This window comes from Pollicipes pollicipes, unplaced genomic scaffold, assembly GCF_011947565.3.
Source record: "Pollicipes pollicipes isolate AB1234 unplaced genomic scaffold, Ppol_2.1 Scaffold_4295;HRSCAF=5057_pilon_pilon_pilon, whole genome shotgun sequence".
Lineage (NCBI taxonomy): Eukaryota > Metazoa > Arthropoda > Thecostraca > Pollicipedomorpha > Pollicipedidae > Pollicipes > Pollicipes pollicipes.
Genome location: NW_023596461.1, coordinates 19870430 through 19889225, shown reverse-complemented (window position 1 = coordinate 19889225; position 18796 = coordinate 19870430). Strand labels below are relative to the sequence as shown.

At 54.4% G+C, this 18796-nt stretch overlaps 1 protein-coding gene across 1 annotated transcript in view; it reads right to left on the bottom strand.

Moving 5' to 3' along the window:
* LOC119097267 (agrin) overlaps positions 1 to 18796 on the bottom strand; it is a gene marked incomplete in the record, with an annotated part of 155057 nt that overhangs the window by 72466 nt on the left and 63795 nt on the right. The window contains 3 exon segments of the mRNA XM_037220316.1: positions 1973 to 2188; positions 7576 to 7794; positions 15052 to 15258. Of these exon segments, the coding sequence (XP_037076211.1) occupies positions 1973 to 2188; positions 7576 to 7794; positions 15052 to 15258 (642 nt within the window).

The window sequence follows — 18796 nt, the reverse complement described above, 5'->3', positions numbered from 1 at the left end:
CAGCGCGGTGAGATAGCATCCGTGGAGCGGGACCAGTGTCTGACGGGCAATATTCCGCAGCTCGGTCGTTTGCTACAACCCTGCGACACCCCGCTCTGTGTTATGGCATGGCTTAGGGTATTCCTGCGGGCTGGCCGGGAACCGGCTGCCGCCATCGGTCCACCGAGAGGAGCGGACCCGGCGGACGTGGGGCCGAAGAGCGGACCCGACGGACGTGGGGTCGAAGAGCGGACCCGACGGACGTGGGGTCGAAGAGCAGACCCGGCGGACGTGGCGCCGATTAGCGAACCCGGCGGACGTGTGGCAAACTAGACGCCACTCAGATCACTGAGCTGCCCGGGTGAGTCTCGGGGGTAAAATTCCTCTCGCTTAACGACTATAAACGAGATGTCTTCGTTATCGCAAACTTGGAAGGTCATGGCCCTTTTATACTCGGAGCATAATGGCAGGGACCGTCGGGAGGGCCGAAATATAACTAGCTATCTCAAAAGGGCTTCACCACATTAAATCGTCCATTCCCTCTCAACGTCAACATCATACGAACTAAAACTTCCAAGAAAACCGGGTTGGCTATGGCCAGTCCAGCCCCATTCATCCAGTGCCTATGATTTACGCTAAAAGTCAACCAAAGGCCAACTGCATTCGCTGGTACCACGACAGAGCCAGACATTATCCAGCTGTGCGATAGCAGCTACTGAGCTGTCACGCAAAGCATGTCCAGCGTCTCAGTGTCACACATTCCTACAGTCTTCCTTTCCTGGCTCGTGCAGAGGGCGGTCGTCTACGCACCTAAGTGGTCACTATAGACGGAGGTTTTTACCGTCCCATCAGATGAAGCCGGTGCCGCCAGTGGCGCAGCCAGCAGGGGCTTATGAGCTCCCCTTCCTTCCTGTCGCGTTCGATCGCAGTTTTTCGCCACGGCACTATGGAATACTGGTTTGAAGTATCATAAACACTAGCATTGACATCGGCATGTGGAGATCAACAGTCGTGATTTAATAGCAAGAACAGCTGGTAGTCGAGTGAATATGTACGGTTCGCAGATGAAACAACTGCTTAAGGCACCAGAACAAATCAACATGAATAGCCCATCGGCACACAGCGCGTATGCAAGCACCTACGTACTGATGGCTGCGCCCCTGATGGCCACTGATTGTTTTATATCGTGGGGTAAATAAACTTCGCCCAATCAGCGTATTTTTGTGCTCACTCTAGGACAACGCAAAGTTTCTTAATCGAAGAAAATTACTTAACACCATATATACGCATCTGCTAGAATCGAGCATAATACAAGATCGGAAATCAGCTCTGACTGTATCCTAAGAAATGTCAGATCATCTAAGTACACGAAAGATAAAGCAAGCTGGAAATAAATCAGGCTCGAATATGACACGTGTGTCGTTTTGTATTCTTCATTTCGGTTGGTGCCCGGGTTCAAATAATTTGCTATTGATTGGGCAATCCATTCCCGTCGAATTCCGAGCTGCATTCAACAACCAATGTCGAGTTTTCCACATTTCGTCATTTTAAGCAGCACTCTCCTGGAAAGCTTCAGCAAATTATAAATTGGGTCAAGCCAGTGAGTTGCAACCAGAATCCTATTGAATGGCCCCAATAATGATGTTAACAAAGCTCTCCGGACTGCGCCGAGTGATCAGCAAGTTCCATCGCCCCGTCATTAACCGGGCTCTGACTCTGAGCTCGTAACTGAACTTCATTCATTGCAAGCTGCAATCTCGTAATCAAAGGCTCCCCAAAAGTCATCCTATGCAAAAGCTTACAATATGCGCAGCCCATAAAAAGTGCCCCATGAGTAGATGGTCATATTCCTAACCAGCTTCAAAGCAACACCACAACAACAATACGGTTCACGACATCTCTTATTAGCAATCCGCTCTGCATAAGCAGCACGAGAGAAGGCGTGAGCCGAGCCTGTGGCAGCCAGCGGCCTGCTGCCGCGCGCGGGACTCACTGGAGCTGCACTGTCCGCGGTAGATGATGCGCAGGGGGCGGCGCCGGCGGCACGCCTCCACCTGCATCAGACACTCGGACGGGTAGGTGAGACCGTCGCTGGCGCACACCGGCTCCAGCTGGCGCTGGCACTGGCTCGAGCAGCGGCACGAGGCGCGGCGCTGACCGTCCAGCTGGCACACCTGGTACTCCGGGCACGAGGTCCTGACGCATGGGTCTGCGGGCGGAAGGTGGCGTCAGAGGCGGCGGCGGCTCTCGCGGCGCGCCGCTGGTCACAGTACTGCGGTGCCAGTGGCAGCGCGGGGTGGGCAGGAAACACAGAGGGCCGCGGCTTACAGCCTGGCCTGACGTAACGATAGTGTCAATATGAACAGGTCTGGCCTGCCGCGCGACTGGGGAAGAGTGGGCGCTGAGCCTGTGCCTCTTCAGGGTGAAGCTGCCCTTGTGGGTAGGGCATATGCCCTTAAACCCTAATACTCGCATCACAATTGCACTTAACACAAATGCTTGTACAAGCTCTAAGGGATAGAGTTGACATCACTGCAGGTCGCGGTCTGTGACGTAAAGCTGTTTTCCTTACAGCAATTTATACAACTAATAATAATACAAAGAAACGTGTCTGCTTGGCTTGCCAAGGGCATCGCCTGTTCCTACCCTAAGCCAGACCCAGGCCCAGGCCCAGACCCAGACCCAGACCCAGACCCAGACCCAGACCCAGACCCAGACCCAGACCCAGACCCAGGCTAAGGCCTAGGCCCACACTCAGTCCTAAGCCCAGGTCCAGGTCTACGCCAGGTCGGGCTACCCTTAACGGCAGAAGGGAGATTCTAGACACCGGCCCAGGTGGACTCGACAGACACCTGGCGGCCAACGGTCGAGGCTGCTTGCGCGGTGAGAGTGGGCGTTGTCGGCTCCTCCGTGCTCTCAGCCGCCGCCGACAATTATGCCGACCAGCATCGATTTTACAATCAAGTTTGGAGCCCATTTACGCCATGGATGAAGAGCCGATGGGTTGGAAACTTCCGGTGCCGATAAACTGAGGAGCTGGCGACTGGCAAGCAGGAAAACAAGGGAGCCAGGGTATGGAGAGGAAAGGACGCAGTTTGTGTACTGCGATTTTGCAATTTTAGCTTTATTGTTTTCTAATTTCACAATTTTAAGTGTGAAACAGATGAATCTATATATACAATCAGCATGACGTTGTGACTGGAATCAAGGAAGCCGAGTTGCTGATTCTGGAACACCTAGTGGTCGAGCACCAGGAGGCCAACTTGTCTGCTAGGGGACAAAAGCAAAACACTGCTGGCCAAAGTGGTCAAGACTGTATCTCATTCATAATAATGGTACATAATGCTAGAAGACAAAATCCGAAATGCTTATTTATGAAACGAGTGGACGCGTGATTGATGTGTGTATTGTAGTCAACGGCCCAATGGAAAACATGTCCGCGTCTCCCGTCAATGACGCAAAAGTTCGTGACGTATCGGTCGAGTAGGGTGGCAAATGGACAATGGACCCCGGACGGTTCTGCAACACAGTGCCCTTTGGGCCCGTGGCATGCTCCTTCCAGGACACGGAAACCAGCTGTTGGAAAAAAACACTGCCTTGATATCCCTTGAGCTATGTTTTTAGCCTTGACCCCGTTACCAGCCGGTGGCGACCTGCCACTATGCCCCATCTTCTCGGTGGTCATGCTGTCAGCCCAGCTGGTGTTGTTTTTCTTCATTAGGTGCGGTGCGCGGCGCGGGAAAAACATTGACTTGGCCGCTGGCGTGACGCAGTCCCCGACACGACGCATCCACTAAATTCAGACGCCAGCGGCGCCTTTGTTTTCCAGCCTGGCCCACGTCGACCACGCCCACTAAAAGATTGCCTCTCCTCCGGGCCGTAAATAAACTTTGATCTCGGTGCTATAAGGGCGGGTGATCAAAGACGGGGCGCGCCGACCAACTGCCGCTGATCCGGGGATGATCATGTTTGCAGCTACTCGGCCCACGCGCCGATCAGACCGGGCCGGGCCTGGGCTAAGCGGGACCGGATGGGCGAGGCTGAGCGGGGCGGGGCGAGGCGGGGCGCTCCGCAGGCCGACTTGTGTCTACAGGCGACCGTGACCGGCCGGGGCGGCCGTCAGCCGCCGCCGCCGGCGGGCCTCGCCACCCGGGTGTCGTGAGGTGGCCGACCAGCGCGCCGCCAAATGGCGATCCAACGATGACATAAAGTGGTGGGAAGCCTTCATTTCACGCTCGGTGGCGCCTCGCCCCGCCCGGCCTCTGCGACGGGACAAATCCGGCCTCCAGCGGCCACGGCGGGGTCACCAGTCGGCGGCGGGTGTCATGAATAAGGCATCGGCGGCGATTAATACGCGCGGCCGGGAGGGCGCGGCCGTGACGCCGGCGCCGGCTCTCGGGCGGCGCGCCCGCCGCGTCGGCCATCATGTCGGCATGACGGATGGGCCCGCCCGCCGGATCGGCGCGGTCCCGCTCCGACGGACCGAGACGCCGCCGCCGCCGCCGCCGATCTCCAGAGCGCGCCGATCCACACAGCGCCGCAGCGCAGATCCACACAGTGTAGGGGGGGGGGGGGGGCAGATCCACACAGCGACGCAGGGCAGACCCACACAGCGTGGGACAGCAGATCCACGCAATGTTGAACAGCAGATTCGCAAAGTACGGCCTTGGCAGGGTGGATCCCCACAGCACGAAGTGAGAGGGCAGATCCGACGGTGCGGAGTGGAATGGCAGATCCCCACAGCGCGGAGTGGAATGGCAGATCCCCACAGCGCGGAGCGGAATGGCAGATCCCCACAGCGTGACGTGGAATGGCAGATCCACACAGCGTGGCGTGGAAGGGCAGATCCACACAGAACGGAAGGGTAGCTAATCATAGCGAACGACTGTCTATTGCGATGAACAGGCAGATAAACGTACTTTCGGAAATCAGGGAAGTGACGACGACCGTAGTCACTTCGCGATCAATCGCGGGACGCTGCCGGCTTGAGTTCGTCAGAGGTCAGCACGGGCGATTTTAAAAAGCAAGGGCCTTCAAAATTTGTAATGGTATATTGCTTTGAAATTTCACGTCCTGAGAAGGAAGCATCGATTGCGAATTGTATTTTCATTAATATAATTTCAGATTGCCTTTAGCGGGTCAAACGTTGAACCAGAAAAGCCTCAAGCGGTCACTGTGAGTGAGTTATCGTGGTGCTTAAAACATCTGTGAGCTGTTGTTTGCACACTTCCGATTTTTTCAACCATGATTGTTTCCAAAACCTTTGCATGTTTTTATGTTATGGTCTCATCTTTTGCTTTTATAAGCCAATTTAAAACTGAGTCTCAACCATTTCTCTTGAAACCAAAGTCAGAACTAGAGTCTCCTAAAATGAAACAGCCGTAATCAGCGATGGGTCCCGGGAGTGTGTGTTTCATTCAAGTCACGATTCAGTTTCCAAAAATGCTGGCCAGAATTGATAAGATTCACAAAACGCTAAATTGCCCGATGGCCTGTTGATCGGTCCCATACAGAGAGAATCGGCCTCGATTCCAACCGGGCGCTCCTGGCAGTCCCGCCAGTTGGCCGTCTGCTGGCAGTGCTTCTGACCGCTAGCTGTCCGTCTGCTGGCAGTGCTTCTGACCGCCAGCTGTCCGTCTGCTGGCAGCGCTCCTGGCCGCCCCGCCAGCTGGCCGTCTGCTGGCAGCCCTTCTGGCCGTCTTCTGGCCGTCTGCTAGCAGTGCTCCTGGCAGGAGCGGATGCGAAATGGACAAGCCGAGGAGCTGCTTTCCTTCGGGGGGACTCGCAGTAAGGTGACTCGTCCACCGACACCTGGTCCAATGGGAGTTTAGACTCTGATCCAAGGCAAGTCTGGGGTCGGTGGGGCCACGAGTCGACTTTCAACTGAGCGCGGATCTCGGAGGCAAATACCACAAAACATCTCGCCGAGGGCGAGAACGTGCAGTTCTGAGTTGTATGCGCAGCCAGTGAGAAAGGTTGACTAAGCATAGTACGTCAAACGAGATCTGCGTCACATTGATTTCCCTTGTATCCGTCGTCGCGCCAGCTTATTTTGAAATGACTGACGTTAGGACTCTTTGAACGTTCCTTATCACGCCTCGCAAGTTTCAAAGCTAATTTGCTTGTCCTCCGACAACCACATCCCTTTCAAGTAATATAACTCACCGGGAGTAATTTCCACTACTGAGGAAAGGAAGGCAAAACGAATGCAGGTCAAAGACGCACCAAGTAAGGCAGCACCAATACACCAAACTCCAGCGGTGGCGGCTCAAACAGTGGCGGCCGCCGGCGCGCGCTGGTGTGTTTGCCGCACGTCGTCGTCAGAAGCGGCGGCCATGTTTGACAGGCGGCGGCCGCCACAAATTGGCGGCGCCCTCGTGCGCGCGTGGCCATCAAGCGGGGACGCCCCGGCGCCGTACTGAATACCGCCGCTTAATGGCGCTCATTAGCATCTGAGAGCGGGCGCGGTCGGTCGGGTCGCCGCCGGACCGGCCCTGCCGCCGTGTTCCGACAGTTAGCGCGATTTATCGGCCACGCTGCCAGTGTCAGGACCGGAGGCGCTGTCCAGGGGTGCGGGCCGATCTTCCGCCGCCGTCCACTCGGCCGACGGCGGACGACGGCGACCGGCGGCGGCGCGTGCGGCGGGAGCCCAGGGGAACACCTCGAGCTGCCTGACCGGGCTCTGGCGACCATTTTTCTGAGCCGAGGAGAGTTGTTTGTCGTCAGGGGCTCGGAGCCGACATCAAGCACCGCCATCGCCAACTTTGTCAGGGACATCTTGTTGCGAGGGCTTAGTCGTCAGGAAGTTTCGACGCATAAGGTAAGTTGGACACCATCAGATGGCGGGAGCTTTCAGGTGGGACCCAGTAACGGAGGCGCTGTGTATATACCAGAGATGGTCCCCATACACGAAATGGGTTTTCAGTATGGCCGGCGAGCACAGCGAATAAATGCAGTGGCATTCGGAAGTTACGAAAACCAGAACTCCTCAACAGGAACAGCGCTGGCTTGGAGCCCTGGCAGATCTTATTCGGAAGAATTCGCCCATTTCAAACCAGAAATGTGCGAATCATTTCTCTTTCGTTTCTTCCCAAGAGGTGACTAGACCTTTCTTCGTAAACTCTGAAAGTTAATCCTTTTAATGTAAGCAGCGATGTGTCCGAAGCCCACCACGTTACGAACGCGTTATTTGCGCTCGCATGTCGGGACGAGCTCAGCCCCGACCACGCCATCTCTCACGATCATCTCTCTCGGCGCTGTCCCGCGCCACGACCCATGCAATTGCCAGCCGCTCCCGCCACAGCCCCCGCCCTTGACGCAGCTCGCGGCTCCCACCCCAGCCCCCGCCCTTGACGCAGCTCGCGGCTCCCGCCCCAGCCCCCGCCCTTGACGCAGCTCGCGGCTCCCGCCCCAGCTCCCGCCCTTGACGCAGCTCGCGGCTCCCACCACAGCCCCCGCCCTTGACGCAGCTCGCAGCTCCCGCCCCAGCCCCTGCCCTTGACGCAGCTCGCGGCTCCCGCCCCAGCCCCCGCCTTTGACGGAGCTCGCGGCTCCCGCCCCAGGCCCGCCCTTGACGCAGCTCGCGGCGGTGCTCACCGCACTCCCCGGTGAGGCGGGCGGTGACGTTGGTGCTGGTGACGCAGGCGTGCCGCTGCAGCTCGCAGAGCGAGTCGTATGTGACCCCGTCGCTGCCGCAGACCCGCTGGCCGCCGAAACTCGGGCAGTCGGTCGGGCACTGGCAGCTGGCGGTCGCGCCGGCGGCCACACACCGCCCGCCGAACGGGCACTCCATGTCTCGGCACGGGTCCAGCGACTCTGCAAACAGGTCATCAGACGAGGTCAGGTCAGCAGGTGAGGTCGCAGGCCGCGGCAACCAGAGGTCGTCGGGTGAGATCATGTCAGCAGGTGAGGTCACATACCACGGCAACGAGAGGTCATCGGGTGGGGTGAAAGGTCAAAAAGCAGTCGTCGGCGGTGAGAGTCAGAGATGAAAGAAGCCGGTAGACTGCAGACTTTATCAACGTGACTGGAATTTGGTCAGGAGTTTGACTCAGAGTTCACAAAAACCGCCATGCACGGGCGACAGCGGAGGCCACGAAGAGCAGAGGTCAGGGAATGAGCTCAAGGGACACCATGCAAACAAGGCCGAAGTCAGACGAAAAATTCAGAACCCACAGAAACCAGACGCCAAGAGACGAAATAAGAGGACAAGGTCAGCGAACGGTCAGAGGTCACAAGAACTTAGACGCTTGACCTGGCATAATGATTTCCATGTCAGGCGCAGCACCAAACGCGCGACCTTGTTCTGACCAATCACCTGGTGCTTCTCGCCAAGCTCTATCTTTATTAGCTTGAAAACACCATGGTGGTCGCATCAACTCCCCCTTCCTTCCCCTACCAGCCCGCGTTATGAAACACGCGAATCATGGTGACTGCTAACATAAGCTAATCGCCTGTTACAGGAATGCATATTTCGACATTTCTACGGAAGTCCTTTTGCATTCCGCTCGACGTTGCTCCAGCACAGAAAGCCGGCGGCCGCTGAGCAAGACCGCAGCCAGTCCCACCGTAACGGCCCGTAAAGTCCGTCGTGTGGGACCATAAAACCGTTAATCAGGAGTGGTGCACCGTACAACCATTTCATCTCGAGCACACCCACCGGGCAAACAAACCCCGTCCGCATGCGAGGCGGCTGAGGAAGGAGACGCGACGCGAGACAAGGGCCGGCGAGTCCTGCCATATAATGTTCCGGGGAAAATATTCTCAATAAGGCCACGGTTTTCCGGGTACATTTCGTATCATGTTCATAAATTCAGCCGGCTGCGCTTGGAGCAGATCTTGTGAAAGGCACTGCAGTGTTGGAAAACGAGATTCCGAAGGCAGCTAGATATTTTGCAGCGATATCGCTTCTGGCTCCGATGGCCCGACTCACACCGGTGGGCTGTGTGAGCTGCTCCGAAGCAGAGGATGGCCCGACTCACATTGCTGGGCTTTGTGAACTGCTCCGAAGCAGAGGGTGGCCCGACTCACACCGGTCGGCTTTGTGAGCTGCTCCGAAGCAGAGGATGCACAGGAGCACCTCTGTACTAAGCCTTGCATTGAAGTGCGATCTATGTGTAGTGGGCTTCGATGAGTCTGACATCCGCGCCCCATGCCGCGCGCGCACCATCACCGAGCCGGCTGCGGGGCGTCAGGCTCTGAGCCAATCAGCTGCCGTGCATAACTTCCGCAGTCTAATCTAGATACCGGCGGCGAGACCCGGGCGGAACCGTGACCGGCGACGTTCCTGAGGTGGTACATCGATCCGGATCGGCCATACCCGCACCGCGTGCATCAGACACATCAGGACACCAAGCCGAACCGCGGGGGAGTGAGTCCGATGCGACGAGCGATCGCAGACTGGTCCTGGCACACACGAGCTGTGGCGACGGCATGTGCCGTGCTCTCTTAAAACGCGAACACGTCGGGCACTGGAAGTGCGATCTATGCGCAACCAGTTTGATCAGTGCCTAGGGCTGTGTCGAGTTGTACCTCATTGCGTTTAAAGAGTGTGGTAAATGGATGCTGTTGAGCCTTTAGATAAGCACATCACCAATTTTGATCCAACACAGACAACAGTTAGTAACGAGTGCGGCGGGCTCTAGCTGATTTGCGACCGCGGCCGGTAGACTGCATTCCAATGGTAATCAAGCACCTGAGTAAGACGAATCTCGGTGCGAACCAAAGCAGGCACACGCGTTAAAATGCAGGCACACGTCTGCAACGCAGCTGCGAGTGTGCGCCTGTGCAGACGCCGGGCGCACCCAGACTTCCAGGCGCGGCTCCGATGCCGCCACGGCAGACACCGAGCTTTCACCGCCAGCAGCTCTGTGCTCTAAAGCTTTTACCCGTGCTCGTGGATTTGCGGTACACGTCGTCGCGCAGCCTTACAATGAGAGCTGATGCTGCGGCTGGCCCAGTGGGACGAAGATTACGACGGGCCCAGTGGGACAGAGATTACGGCGAGACTAGTGGAACAAAGACTACGGCGGTCCAGCGAGACAGAGACTACGGCGAGCCTAGTGGGGCTGAGTCTACGGTGAGCCCAGTGGGACAGAGACTACGGCGGGACCAGTGAGACAGAGACTACGGAAACAGAGACTACAGTGAGCCCAGTGGAACAGAGACTACGGTGAGCCCAGTGGGACAGAGACACGGCGGGACTAATGGGACGGAGACTACGGTGAGCCCAGTGGGACAGAGACGGTGGGACCAGGGGGACAGGGAGTTTGGTGGGACCAGTGGGACAGAAACAGGGAACATAGCACCAGCCGGGAGCTCCATGCGTGGAAATCCGAAACCCCCAACCCCTGAAGCGCTTCGCCTACAGCTGCCGCCCGTGAACGGTGTCTAACTGTGCCGCTAATCATATCACGTACTTTGCTAATCACATCAAAGCTCCACATAGGAGCTAAAGCAACAAGCAACACACCAACTCACTGCAGGAGAAAAGCCGGTGAAACATGAGATGAAGATACCCACTACCTCTCCGAGCAGGATGTTCCCATACGCAGTGCTAACTTTGACGAATGATGCAAATAAAATATAGCCGCCAGCTCTCATCAGATTCATGCGGCTTGGCATGTCCGCAAAAGGTCTGTGCAATCCTGCAATCTCTCGTGACATTATCAGTCACTGAAGCGTGTGACCTATAAACAAAAAGCCTTGGAGACAACGACGGCAGCATCATTTTGATCAGCATCTGGAAACCAGGCATCAAAGGCTTTACAAATCGCACAAAAATGCATTGAAAATCCATGGGTTTTGCCATCGAAATTGGAATCCCTCATCTAAAACGCAAAACCATATCGTGAATCAAGATGTCCACATCATGAACCTTGAAATATCTGACGAGCCGCACTGATCAGACCCTGCAGGCGGCCGCTGAATACCAAGCGGCGTCCAATTGGGGGCCCAATATCGGCGCGAAATCTGCTGACGCCGCTGTGTCGGCCAATCGGTTGCAGCAGCGACATGCGAGGTAGCCGCCGTGTCCGACCACAGTCAGCTCAGCACCCGGGCCCGGAGCGCCGCGAGGAGCGTCAGCTGCCGGCGACGATTATCCAGCGGTGACCGGCCTGTCCCGCAGCCCCGGCGTGGCAGCGTGAGCGACCCTCCCAACCGAAGCAGCTCTCCGACAATGGTGTGCGACACTCACAACCGAAGCAGCTTCCCAACAATTGTACGCGGCCCTCACAACCGAAGTGACTAACAATGGCGTGCGGCCCTCACAACCGAAGCATCAATGCAATCGTGTCAGCCGTTGTATTGATCTCCAGCAATGGTGTCAGCCAAGTGCCATGCAGCCTGCTGGACTGGAGTTGCATGGCTATAAAGACGTCAATTCTAAGCTACAGTGACGTAATGACGTGTTGATTAAGGAGAGAGCGCCAGTTTTCACGCCGAAATTCCACCGGACGCAAGCAGATTCAGTTTAAGTGTGAGCTATTTCATCTGCAAGACCTGCTTTCTCATGGTATTTCGCGATATGTCATATATCTACTTCGGAGTGGCCATTTTTGCAACATGCTGCAGGCACTCCTACCCATCCACCTAACCTACAAGACAATAATACGCAGAATTCGAGTAGCTAGCCAGCACTTCATTTCGAAAAATCAGGAACAATGCTAAATAGTATAGCACAACTGACAAGCATACATGATGTGCACGATTGTGCTGATTGTATGATCTATGACGTACTAAAACTAGGTGCATATTGATGTTCTCTTGACTAGCATTGTGTGCCAACGCACCATTTCAAAACCCATGATAAATGCCGACCAGCATGGCTGCTTGTGCCTTTGAACTCCATGAGTACCCACTTTACGGAACTTTATTGAAAACCCTTGCTACCATCATGAGCACTATAAGGATTAGTGCTTCGCTATAATGCGTCATACTGTATTGTGGTCCATTTCAGTGCCGCTGAAACACTTAGAACACCCTGGTATTGGGCCAATTGATAAACTGATGCATCGCTTTCTAAGCATACTGAATGTTACACCTCTCAAAACACTTTACTCAGTGAGGAGATGAGTAAAATGAGCCTTTGTGGTCAAGCTTTCATTGTCTTTGAGCCAACAAGTTAGCGAGTAAACACACAAATCCCGAATTGTGTTTTCTGTAGTCTTTAAATATTGCGATGACAAATAATGTAGAGCCAGCAGCTGATTCAGATGCATAGGGGATTGCACAGTGCCCGAAGCAGGCCTCCTGATGTAACCTTAAAGGATAACACGCATACTGAGTCACTGCAAACATTTCTGAAGAATGTGTCGTATGTAAAATCTTGCGATGAAATACATCGGCACCGACAGAAGCGACGTTTTGGCCAAGATGGCCATTCGCAAACACTTTACGCAAAAGAAGAAGTATTGTACCTAACACGACGCTGAAGGGCTACCTGTGACTCAGGAAATGCTGGCCGAGTGACAAGGTGCCTTTCCATCTCCTCTAGCGATGTAAATTAGCCACCTAAGCACGCAAGGGCCATCTTATGACATCTTTTGCAATTTTCATTCATCTATGAACCTACACAATAAGGCATTCGGCATCATCTTTCGTCATACGAAGGTCCCTAAAGCGATCGCAGGGTGACTGGTGACTGCATGTTCTAGCATTTCATTCCGCTGAAGGGAATACTAGAACTTGCCAGCCTTCTTCATGGAAAATCTGGAATCGACAGATGTTGAGAACATTTGGTCTGCTGTTATTGATGAGGCCATCCTTCAGCAGATTAAACCCTTGGGCCTCATGTCTGGAAATAATTATGAATTCGAACCCTCATGCCGGCAACATACGACACCGCATCAGCGTAACTCGACAACGGAACCATGTTGGCCTCCAGACAATCATCAGACCAGTGAAACAAGCCTACTAGCGTTCAAAGGCAGAAGAAAACACTGGCAGCTAAGCATATGGGTCGCGATGTTCAGTTTACTGCTGATTGGACCATGACGGCGTTCCGTAACTCTCCACTGGTGACCCACTCAGCCCTCCCCCACTCCCAGCGCCGGTGGGCGAACCTCTCTCCACTGGTGACCTGCCCCGCCCTCCCTAACTTCCAACGCCAGTGGGCGAACCAGCCGGCGCAGGTGAATCTCTCTTCACTGGTGACCCACCCAGTCCTCTCCCCCACTCCCGAACCAGCCGGAGCGGGTGAACCTCTCTCCACTGGTGACCTGCCCCGCCCTCCCCCACTCCCAACCCCGGTGGGCGAACCAGCCGGCGCACGTGGTCCTCTCCTCTTCCCGTGGGAGGGGGGGGGGGGGGACTGCTGCCGCTCTGTCAGTCCTGGCGGCGGCTCAGGTCCGCCGGTCGAGCCGACACTAACACGGCGGGAGTAACCGATCAGGCGAGGGTGGCCCGCCATCTGTCGGCCGCGCCCCGCCCCACGCTCGGCGGCCGAGCGCGCGCCGCCGGTGCTAGCGCCGTCCCGCGCCCACGCGAGTGATGACTCGCCCGGAGCGTGGGCGCCGGCGGCGCGGCTTCACGCGATCCGAGCCCACAACGTGCCAGCCGCACGCAGGCCAACAATCAGCCAACGCCGACGAGACCGATGGCGGTGGGAGGGGGGGGGGGCCGCGGGGGGGCGCATTCGGACAGCTGGCCAAGGGGCAAATAGAGGGGAGCGACAGCATGAGAGAGAGAGAGAGAGAGAGAGAGAGAGAGAGAGAGAGAGGAGAGAGAGTCGAGTTAGGAGAGAGAGGAGAGAGAGAGATTGATAGAGGGAGAGAGAGGAGAGTAGAGAAGAGAGCGAGAGAGAGAGAGAGAGAGAGAGAGAGAGGGAGGGAGAATTATTATTAATAGTTGGTATACTCTTTTGGTATAAATCCATGTCTTATCAAGCAAAGACTGTGTAAGTTAAGACTATGAGTACAGACGATCCACGTTTTTGTGGTAGATGTAATGACGTGTGTACGTTTTTTGAAGGATACAGTTCGTCGTATAGCTCTGATACCGTGCATGAGTATTTGCAAAAGCAGTAACTTCGCGTATATGTCAGGCCTGAATAATATCTTGCAACAGAAACAAGGTAGCACATAAATGATGCCGTAGCACTCCTGTCGTTATGAGTTGATAATGGAGTACTAATGTCGTAATAACACCAGAGCAAGGTATTATGATGAGACCCAAATCTTAATTGCTTCTAGGCACCTTTTCTGCCTCACCATTTTTTTCCGCTCTTTAGAAGATTTATTAAGGCGGATTATTTGTGCCAGCTGCTGTGGTCAGGAGTCTTCGGGTCACAAGATCCTACAGATGAAATGCGTGGTGACTGGTTGCTTCACAACGACGATACAGTAAAGTCCGCAGCCATGGTATTTAAACAAGGGTCCGAACCAGGAACCTGTAATTTTGACGCTATTGGCTCCGCTACGACGTCCACATTTTTTTTATTTTATTCCACTGTTTACAGGGACGACAGATGAGTGTGATGATGAGCCACGCCTGCTTCAGCAATGGGGCCAGGCAAAGGGCACGGAACACCCTCCTCCCATACGGACACCACTCCACGTCGTTCAGGCTGGAGCTCCTCGGAGATCGTGCCACAGCTGTACTCCCATTCACACGGGCTTGGTGTCTTCCCTCCCAGAGCGTTAAGCCGGTTCCCAGCCGGTCCATGCAGACTGGCCTCACAGCCTGCGAAGCTAACGTGACTTTTGCAGGCTACTCGCATGCCGAAGCAGGCCTAAGGAGATCCCAGAGCTTCCAAGCTCGGCAGAGTATTATGATTTAGTGGGCTCGACTGAGCCTTCTCCAGACGGTCTGGTGCGTTTGCATTCTCACGGAATCAGCACCACCATCCTTCCCAGGGTAGGACTGTAATCGGTGTTAGTCAGAGTCTTCACTAACCCGCGTGCTGCGAAATCAAATGGCTGGTAAAATCACCCATCATAAACCAAGCTCACCCGTCGTGCTTCAGCCTCTTTCCACAAAATAAACTTTCCGACAGAGCGCGAATCGGTGCCGAACATCCGGCCCGGCCCGCCAGCGAAAGGCCGGCGGGGTGGCGGCGGGCCTCGAACTCACGGCATTTGCCCGCAGCTGTGACGCGCACGTCGGTCCTGGTGTGGCAGGCGTGAAGACGCAGCTGGCACCGGTTGTAGTAGGTGTTGCCGTCCGAGCCGCACACCGGCTCGTAGCGGGTGGGGCAGGGCTTGGGGCACGCGCAGGCGGCGATACCGTCCGGCCCGGCCCGGCACTCGCCACCGAACGGACACGGGTCCGGACAGGAGCCTGTGGAAGAAGGGGGCGGTAAGACCACCCGGCACTGCACAGTGACCGGGAAACCGGGCAAGTCAACAAACAGCCGCTGGACGGTCAGTGGAGCGCGCCGGCACTCAGCAGACATCCCGACATATGTACAGACATCCCGACATCCCGACATTGTACACAAGACAGGATCAGACAGCCGCTGGACGGCCAGTGGAGCGCGCCGGCACTCAGCAGACGTCCCGATCTTGTACACAAGACAGGATCAGACAGCCGCTGGACGGCCAGTGGAGCGCGCCGGCACTCAGCAGACATCCCGACCTTGTACACAAGACAGGATCAGACAGCTCTCAGATCTCAGACAGGTCAGACTGGAAGGTCCGGGGAGCCCACCGGCACTCACCAGACATCCCTGCCCCGCACGCAAGACAGGATCAGACAGCCGCTGGACGGCTAGTGGAGCGCACCGGGACACAGAGCTCAGTCCACCGGTCGGGTCGGATGGTAAGTTCAGGCGACGTCAGTGCAGGCCAGGCGGCCGATGGGCCGAAAACACAAGCTGCAGAACGTACACAGCTCGATCGTAGCTTGGTGCCAGCATTCAGTGGATTGCAGCGGTTGAATGCAGACGGGAAGGTAAGTGTTAATCAACAGAAGTCATGCAATGAGGCATTTCGATTCTTCGGCATTAATGCATTTTTGTTCTTCGCTTTCAAACCACGACGCATTTTCTCCGGCAGAAATACTTGAGACAAATATTAGCCAAAACAAATTGTGCTTGTTTTCAGCTTAAAATCACATAACAAGTTACCAGCCAGATGGGCTTCTGTTACGACTTCCAAACTTTTCTTGTTCGAACCGCCCGCCTGGTTGTTATCCGAAGCTGAATTAGAGCCACTAAAATAACACCGAGCGACAAGTGCTGGGAAGCGCCAAAATTGAGCTCAGTGTGGAACTGAAAGCTGGCGCTGGCGTGAAGTGCAGTTTCCGCGATGTTCTGCCACTTTGTAAAATGTGAAGGGTCATCTGCTGCAAGGAGAGGAGGCTGATGTGGCGAAGTAATTCACAAAGCTGGATTCATTGTGGCACCACTTACAGCCAGTTTTGCTCGTCATCCAGATGGTCGCACAGGCCATGACTCAATAAAGGGACCATTTTGTCACCTTAAGGTTATCCGTTTTGGATGGGCGGTTTCGTCATAGCTAGTAGGTAAATACACGAGATAAAGAGAAGGATTTGGCACTAGACATGCGCCAGAAATCAGCTGTATATGCTTGTAGCCAGCACAGACAGAGGGATTTATGTCGCTATTATGTTAGGTATCAAACATCTAGACCGGCGCGTTTTGATTGGGCTCAACCTTTGACGAGCGAGTTTGACCATTTTGTTGAGATCATGTTGGTCGCATTTCGCGTTCAGAAACTTGATAGCACACGTTCATAGCAGGCTACACATTCTAAAAGGGGTTCCTGTATTGATATGATGTATTTTATCACAATTTGTGGCGATCTAGTTTTCTGCAATGCAATAAGATCAGGTCTTCAGAGGTCAAGCTATTTAAAATGTGCCAAATGAAATCAACAACTAATCAGAATGACTTGATATCTTTAAACACAAGGGAAAACGACACCTTAAAGGCAACATTAAACTATGTGTTAGGCATGCTGCTAAGTGCTATCCATCGCCATTCGTTGCGCTGCGCATTGTGGTGTCGTTTTAGCACACACAACATGTGTAAGGAATTAACGTCTGTTCTTCACTAGCAGGCAGTGTTGGGTGTGTGCAAGGGGTATACATACTTTGTTTCGCTGCCCTTCATGAACCTGCTAACCACTCACAATCTATTATTAACCTCCTAACTAATGGTAATCACTTCATTAACCTCCTAACCATTCATAATCAGTATACAAATTAGCATCAAGATTATTCATTATTTAAACATGTATTGCGATTTGCCAAGGCAACCTAAAAAGCTAAATAATAAATTGACGCCTCCTATTTCTTATTCTATTCTTATCATTTGTATATCTTGGGCTTAGATGTTACGCGACAAGTGTTAGCAGTATTTCACGTAAGCTGCTCGGGTAAGTAGAAGTCTTGCTTCAGATAATGCCACCATCGGCTTGAGCAGCATCACCCCTTAGCGTCCCGTACCAGTTTCAGTATTTCCCCAGTCCTTGCAATGCTGGTGACTTCGGGAAATATGCCAGTAAGTCGGCATTCACAGCTGGGCACGTACTTGTTTACAGTCATTTCACGTTTCAATATCCGAGGGAAATCTCTAAGGGCCGTAACCAGTCGCGTGGACATGGTCTGTACGCATGAAGGGTCCATTTGAAACAGAATATCCTGAACTTGTTTACAAGACATACGAGCTCAAGATTGAAACCAGCTCCATCGAATCGACCCTGATTGACTGAGGACCAACGTTTACCGACTCAAGTCGGGGACAAGAAGCTGCATTCGACGCAGAATGCTGCATGAAACCTCTGTATGCCCCGCAAGGCGGCGTGCCCAGAAGTGTGTACGCTGTTGGCACTGTGCCTGGGTTGAGGCGCGCTGGCGGGTGTTATTGGCCCCGCCGGTGCACTGGTGAGCTGTTAGCCCGGTTGGAACTGGTAGTGCAGGCATCGGTCATCCTAGCTACGCAGCGACTGGCTGCACACTGATGAGTTGTTCGTGGGTTGTTACCGCAGTTTGGCAAAACAAGTTAGACAGCACACGTGCATCGTCTCAGGTCAGGTCGCTAGTTTGTTTGGATTAGAGCCCTTTCGGCCAGTTATGGACCGTTGCAGGTCTACGGGATGAACGTGAGGGGATAGCGGGGGGGGGGGAGGGGCAGGAATACACACGCCCTGGGATTCCTCCGCCGGGCCATAGCCCGCACAGGGACCTCTGTTCGGGATTGATGTTTGGCGTTCGGGCGGGTCTCCACCAGGGGAGCTTGGGCAGGGGTAATGCCAGGATTTAGGATGAAGCAAGAATGAGCAAAGTAGAGCGGATGTATCGTTCCGGTTGTCTAAGGATTGGTGATACTCTGGTGCGTCCTCCCATCATGGTAGAAACTGGTGGTAAGCTAATAAATTGTTCCAATTCCGTTCGGTTTTCTGGAAACTTGATAAGTTATCTCAGCACAGTGGGAGCTCACTTCTCACCGTCGAATTGTCTGTTGGGACGAGTGTTACACAAATGCCTGTCACAGCTCCACAAATTGACACTGCTCGGCAGTTTTCCAGTCATGCTATTTGCGAATTAGCACGTCTATTCGCCTCGGTTAATCTTTTCAATTACTGTACATTCCTCCAAAGCGGACGTTCTTTTGTCGAAGTGAGATATATCGACTTGGGTTTCCAAACTTGTCTGACCCAATTTCCTACCTTCCTTATACAATATACCTGATGACAATGCTTATTGCTATCTGTCTTCATCTGACTCGCACACAACGCACCATGCATCCGACTGGTATTACGGCCGAGAGGGAGCCTTTTGTGGGAACTGGCGGCACACTGGTGCAATGTTTCAGCTCTCTTGGGGCTGCTAGTACTCGTCTGGGCTCTCTCAG